The following is a 7,146-nucleotide window of genomic DNA, read 5'->3' on the forward strand; positions in this document are numbered from 1 at the left end:
GGTGAACTCAGTGGTGTTGGCTGCAGCCAGTGATTGCCTGCAGTGGTCACATCTATACTGAAATACCATCATGGCAGGAGACCAGGATACAGACGCCATAGTCTAACCCAGAAGTGGTGGAGCAGGAGCCGTGGGGAATTGGTAAGGGGAGTTTTGCTCAGGGGCTTGGACAACCCCTTTAAGGCAGTGGATCCTGAGACATTTTGGTGGGGCTGATCAAAAGCCGCGTCCTTACCCTCTCTCCATTCTCCGTGATATTCCTCCCCGGTGGAATACGTAAAGGCGCCTTTAATCAGTGTCATGGCTCCTGGCGGTCACAGGGAAGGGTGAGAACTGCAAGAAAAAAAGAAGGAATACGTGTCAGTCCTTACTAAAGGTCATCAATGTTTAATTAGTTGGGGGGGGTCCGACTTCTGCACCTATATACTGAATGAAAGGGCTTGATCTGTAGCCACTGCCGCGGGTGCAGGCATGGGACCACGGGGGGGCAACCAATGGGAGGTTGTGCGCAATTTGCTAGGAGTTGGACCCTCACAGATAAAATACCAAAATTCATGAAAGCCCTTTCCACTTCAGCTGCTGCAGAACCTCTTTTTGAAAACATGCCATCAAGTCAAAAGTGCCTGCAGCAGCTGATTTGTGTATTAAAGGGTTATTCAAAATGTTACCTTACATAAGGTACCCATAACAGTGCCCCAAACAGTGCCAGCCAGGGTCCATCAGCGATGAACACAATGGACACAGCGACATCAGTGCCAGTGGTCACCATTGAGCCCCCTACACATTGTCATCCACAACTGCATCAATATAGTGCAGGGATAATGCACAAAGTCACTAAACGCTTGATTAAAGGGATCCTGTCGTTTTCCATAAATACATATTTTTTTACCTGGTGTAAATGCCGCTGTTCTCCTGAATCCGGCGATGTTTTACTTTTGTTCCTGTGCCTCTCCGTTCCTGAGATATGGCCCCTTCCTCCCAGTATATAAATCTAGTCTTGTTAGGCAAGTGGGTGTGGCCTCAACCCTTCCCTGTGGGTGTCTCCTTGAGGACTACACCCGGTTGGCTAAAGTTATGTACAGGAAAGAGGGGCCATATCTCAGGAACGGAGAGGCGCAGGAACAAAAGAAAAACAACGCCGGATTCAGGAGAACAGCGGCATTTACACCGGATACAACAATTCTGTGTTAGCGGCCAGTGACAGGTCCCCTTTAAATACTACACCTCAATACCAAGCACAGTGACCAAAACTTACACACTGCCAACAAAAGGCAGAACATTGTGTATTTTAAAGGGGTTGTCCATTACTTTGACATTGATGGCCTATCTTTAGGATAAATCATTAATGTCTGATCGGCCGGAGTCCGACACCCCGCACCCCCACCAATCTGCCTCCTATTGGTTAGAATGGAAGGCGGATGTGCAGTACCCAGAAGCAGACGCTATCAGAAGACGGAGCAGTTCCGGACCGGAGCATTTCTGGTCGCCAGCTGCCGCCGCCGGGTCCCAGATCAGCTGATCGGTGAGGGTGTGGCTTGCAGGACCCCGGCCGATCAGACATTGATGACCTATACTAAGAATAGGTCATCAATGTCAAAGTAGTGGACAACCCCTTTAAACTCTTTACTGTCCTGCAAACCTCAAATATACCATGTGGCACCCTGACAGGTATATCACAAATAACACTAGAGTATAGTGATGCTTTGTAAGCAATACTACAATGTAAAGTCTTGTTTGTGTGATTATTCCATTTTTGTGCAGCACAGTGGCGCCCCCTGGTGGATTAGATTTTTTTTTTCCAATACTATAACATAATTTTAAAAGAATAAAAATAAAATAGATTTAGTTTGAATGCTAGGATTTTACAAACTATTAAATCTATATAATATAATAAATAATATTATCATTAAAAGAGAAAAAAAAAATCTCCTTCGAGCCGGAATCGAACCAGCGACCTAAGGATTTCTGCATCCATTGCCTCTACAGTCCTCCGCTCTACCAGCTGAGCTATCGAAGGAACCTGCAGGCTGCCTGTGCTGCTGGCCCCATAATCCTACAATGCACAGTCACTGCAAGGCTTGTGTGCGATACAAGAGGGGTGACACTGCGATCCGCACAAGACTCAGCTATTGTCAGTGCTCACAACCCAGCAGCACCTCCCCGAGCACAGTACAGATCCTATACTAAATATCACAACACAATCACTGTCTGGTAATACTTGAAACTCAATAAAAATATCACAACACAATAAAAAAAAACACATTATAAGTGCAAATTATACAATTAAAATATGAAAAAACACATTGTATGAATCAATTATAAAATTAAAACATTTTCCCTGAAAAAAAAAAATGTTTTGCTGCGTTGGCCGGGAATCGAACCCGGGTCAACTGCTTGGAAGGCAGCTATGCTCACCACTATACCACCAACGCTTCACATGCTCTGAGCTGTTCTATTCCATCTAGGAGGATGGAATCTTCACATGGAACGTTGAAATTGTAGTTGCCTGGCACCTCAAGAGTTAAGGAATGACATCACTAGTTAATAAATTACATTTATACCTCTTTCCCAAACATGAGCCTATAGTCTCCCCCCTCTTCCTCTGCCTATATTTCAAAAGATGGACGATAATAAGAAAAAAAAACAACAAATAATAAACAGTGAAATTGGAGGTTTAATTTAGAACTAGGAATCATTTAAGAAATTGAAATGTAGTCACAATTCCTTTACTAATGGGATAAATATTTGAAGAAATAAAAAAAAAAAAAAATTGGAGGATGCGGGCATCGATCCCGCTACCTCTCGCATGCTAAGCGAGCGCTCTACCATCTGAGCTAATCCCCCAGACTGGGAGCCATGGCAGCATAGGGGGCTTATAAGGAGTATCACAACCACAAGAGGGGCTTCCAGGGAGGACCACACCCACAATGGGGGCTTCCAGGGAGGACCACACCCACAATGGGGGCTTCCAGGGAGGACCACACCCACAATGGGGGCTTCTATGGAGGAACACTGGGCTGCATACCAAGATTAATTATAGATATTTAGAGTAAATGAACAAATAAATAAGTAAATGACAATATTTTGAGATATATATATATATGTGTGTGTGTGTATATGTGTGTATCTATATATATATATATCAAAATATTGTCATTTACATATAGCACTGTTACTTATTAATTTTGACATTTATTTTTTCCCTGGAGCACCAATAAAATACATTTGGTGGTCATCCTTTAGTACTTAACCAATCAGCTTTTAAGCTTTAACCACAGCAAATAACCAATAAAGACACATCTGTGTATAAAATATATATATACAGTTAGGTCCAGAAATCTTTTGACAGTGACACAATTTTGGCGAGTTGGGCTCTGCATGCCACCACATTGGATTTGAAATGAAACCTCTACAACAGAATTCAAGTGCAGATTGTAACGTTTAATTTGAAGGTTTGAACAAAAATATCTGATAGAAATTGTAGGAATTGTACACATTTCTTTACAAACACTCCACATTTTAGGAGGTCAAAAGTAATTGGACAAATAAACCAAACCCAAACAAAATATTTTTATTTTCAATATTTTGTTGCGAATCCTTTGGAGGCAATCACTGCCTTAAGTCTGGAACCCATGGACATCACCAAACGCTGGGTTTCCTCCTTCTTAATGCTTTGCCAGGCCTTTACAGCCGCAGCCTTCAGGTCTTGCTTGTTTGTGGGTCTTTCCGTCTTAAGTCTGGATTTGAGCAAGTGAAATGCATGCTCAATTGGGTTAAGATCTGGTGATTGACTTGGCCATTGCAGAATGTTCCACTTTTTTGCACTCATGAACTCCTGGGTAGCTTTGGCTGTATGCTTGGGGTCATTGTCCATCTGTACTATGAAGCGCCGTCCGATCAACTTTGCGGCATTTGGCTGAATCTGGGCTGAAAGTATATCCCGGTACACTTCAGAATTCATCCGGCTACTCTCGTCTGCTGTTATGTCATCAATAAACACAAGTGACCCAGTGCCATTGAAAGCCATGCATGCCCATGCCATCACGTTGCCTCCACCATGTTTTACAGAGGATGTGGTGTGCCTTGGATCATGTGCCGTTCCCTTTCTTCTCCAAACTTTTTTCTTCCCATCATTCTGGTACAGGTTGATCTTGGTCTCATCTGTCCATAGAATACTTTTCCAGAACTGAGCTGGCTTCATGAGGTGTTTTTCAGCAAATTTAACTCTGGCCTGTCTATTTTTGGAATTGATGAATGGTTTGCATCTAGATGTGGACCCTTTGTATTTACTTTCATGGAGTCTTCTCTTTACTGTTGACTTAGAGACAGATACACCTACTTCACTGAGAGTGTTCTGGACTTCAGTTGATGTTGTGAACGGGTTCTTCTTCACCAAAGAAAGTATGCGGCGATCATCCACCACTGTTGTCATCCGTGAACGCCCAGGCCTTTTTGAGTTCCCAAGCTCACCAGTCAATTCCTTTTTTTCTCAGAATGTACCCGACTGTTGAGTTTGCTACTCCAAGCATGTCTACTATCTCTCTGATGGATTTTTTCTTTTTTTTCAGCCTCAGGATGTTCTGCTTCACCTCAATTGAGAGTTCCTTAGACCGCCTGTTGTCTGGTCACAGCAACAGCTTCCAAATGCAAAACCACACACCTGTAATCAACCCCAGACCTTTTAACTACTTCATTGATTACAGGTTAACGAGGGAGATGCCTTCAGAGTGAATTGCAGCCCTTAGAGTCCCTTGTCCAATTACTTTTGGTCCCTTGAAAAAGAGGAGGCTATGCATTACAGAGCTATGATTCCTAAACCCTTTCTCCGATTTGGATGTGAAAACTCTCATATTGCAGCTGGGAGTGTGCACTTTCAGCCCATATTATATATATAATTGTATTTCTGAACATGTTTTTGTAAACAGCTAAAATAACAAAACTTGTGTCACTGGCCAAATATTTCTGGACCTAAGTGTGTATATATATATATATATATATATATATATATATATATATATATATATATATATATATATATATATATATATATACACACACACACACACACACACACACACACACACACTCACTCTGATATATATTTATTATTTTAATTTATTTATTTTTCGTTGCTGAGGCTAAATTTTAATAAATATATATATATATATATATATATATATATATATATATATATATATATATATATATATATAGATATAAAAAAAAACATATGTGGACAGATAGCTAGATAGATAGATATAGACACACAGACACACACACACACACACACACACACACGTATGTTCTTTAACTTCTACCTTTCCCAGGGGAATCTGACCCAGTGATTGTTTAATTCCCACCCTAGTTCTTAGGGAATTTTGATTGTGAGCCCCAATTAGGACAGTGATGATAAGGTTAGTAAAGCTGAAGAATTATTAGCGCTATGTAAGACCGTAAAATAAATAGATATATACCGCATTGCCACTGTATTGCAGTATACAGTATATTTACCTTACTCACTTATATCGCATCATTAATTTTGCAGCACTCGCCTTTACACACATCATCACTGTCCCCATTGGGGCTCACAATCTAATTTTCCTATCAGTATCTCTTTGTAGGGAACATGATGGTCTATGAAGCCCAGCCTGTGACGAGGCATGACATGGTCCTTCAGCAGGACTCCATTTGCGATTGGTAATTCATTGGCATTGGGCACTGGAAACACCATGACCACATATGGCCACATGCCATATTTTTCAATGAATTATCACATGAGCCCCCCTTCAGACAAAAGTGCAATGTGCCCCTGGCCGTATGATAATACCTGAAGCCCAGTCCACCCCCAGAATTACTCCTTTGCACTAGACAGTCTATAACCATAGGAGGAGGGTGCAGAATTGACCGGCTTAGGCCCAAGGTTATACCCAGTGTCTGCGCTGGGCTTGTGCATTGTGATGCGGGGCTGGTGCCGGAGATTATCAGACGCTCGCTCTCGTCTGCATTTTTGATAGGTTTTGACTGGTGCATGAAAAATGCATTGAATACATAAAAATGTCCAGCGCCTGAATAAGTGGGAATATATTGGAGAGCGGAGGCCGGAGCTGCACTGAGACGTCTTGTAAGGCCTCCTTCACACGACCCTAGAAATCGGACACATGAGAGCTGATCTATTAGGCACACACTGACCAATGTTATTCAATAGGGCTGGTTTTTTTCACTGACAATGTCTGTGAAAACATAATCGCAGGATGCGGATGAGACTCCCCCATTCAGGCCTATGGGTGCAAGAAAAAAAATCGGATAGGACAGTATAGCGTCTAGGACGGAGTAATCCTATAGCTGCGTATACATTAAATGGAAGAAATCTTCGGACTACAGAACAGGAGAAGGACTTGGGGATTCTCATTACAAATAAGCTGAGCAGCAGCACTCAATGTCAGGCAGCAGCTGCAAAAGCAAACAAGATTCTAGGGTGTATAAAAAGAGAGATTAGATCCCGTGATCCCAACGTATTGTTACCCCTCTATAAATCACTTGTAAGGCCACATCTGGAATATGGGATCCAGTTTTGGGCTCCATGTTTTAAATAGGACATTCAGAAGTTAGAGTCAGCTCAAAGACGGCAACTAGATTATTACAAGGAATGGAGGCCGCCCGTATGATGAGGAATGGAGGCCGCCCATATGATGAGGAATGGAGGCCGCCCGTATGATGAGGAATGGAGGCCGCCCGTATGATGAGGAGTGGAGGCCGCCCGTATGATGAGGAGTGGAGGCCGCCCGTATGATGAGGAGTGGAGGCCGCCCGTATGATGAGTGGAGGCCGCCCGTATGATGAGGAGGGGAGGCCGCCCGTATGATGAGGAGGGGAGGCCGCCCGTATGATGAGGAGTGGAGGCCGCCCGTATGATGAGGAGTGGAGGCCGCCCGTATGATGAGGAGTGGAGGCCGCCCGTATGATGAGGAATGGAGGCGCCCGTATGATGAGGAGTGGAGGCCGCCCGTATGATGAGGAATGGAGGCCGCCCGTATGATGAGAGGTTTTAAAAGTTAGATTTGTTCAGCTTAGAAAAAAAGACGTCTCAGAGGAGATCTCATTTATATGTATAAATACATGTGTGGTCAATATAAAGGACGGGCACAT

General features: G+C 43.0%; 1 protein-coding gene and 3 non-coding genes across 6 annotated transcripts in view; all 4 read right to left on the minus strand.

Annotated features, from left to right (window-relative positions):
- The window catches only part of MORN4 (MORN repeat containing 4), a 31,178-nt gene that overhangs the window by 14,860 nt on the left and 9,172 nt on the right, over positions 1 to 7,146 (minus strand). For 2 of the 3 annotated variants that reach the window (XM_075348393.1, XM_075348392.1), the window contains exon 2: positions 236 to 333. In XM_075348393.1, the coding sequence (XP_075204508.1) occupies positions 236 to 302 (67 nt within the window). In that variant the 5' untranslated portion in view covers positions 303 to 333. Of the gene's footprint in view, positions 1 to 235; positions 334 to 2,415; positions 2,435 to 7,146 lie in introns of those variants that run through there. The other variant, XM_075348394.1, reaches the window with a different exon arrangement.
- Positions 1,928 to 2,017, minus strand: TRNAY-GUA (transfer RNA tyrosine (anticodon GUA)). Its single transcript is given in 2 exon segments — positions 1,928 to 1,963; positions 1,981 to 2,017. It is a non-coding gene; the product is annotated as a tRNA-Tyr (tRNA).
- TRNAG-UCC (transfer RNA glycine (anticodon UCC)) lies at positions 2,361 to 2,432 on the minus strand. The gene has a single exon. It is a non-coding gene; the product is annotated as a tRNA-Gly (tRNA).
- On the minus strand, positions 2,772 to 2,844 carry TRNAA-AGC (transfer RNA alanine (anticodon AGC)). The gene has a single exon. It is a non-coding gene; the product is annotated as a tRNA-Ala (tRNA).

This window comes from Anomaloglossus baeobatrachus, chromosome 5 (genome assembly GCF_048569485.1).
Source record: "Anomaloglossus baeobatrachus isolate aAnoBae1 chromosome 5, aAnoBae1.hap1, whole genome shotgun sequence".
NCBI classification, from domain to species: Eukaryota; Metazoa; Chordata; class Amphibia; order Anura; family Aromobatidae; genus Anomaloglossus; species Anomaloglossus baeobatrachus.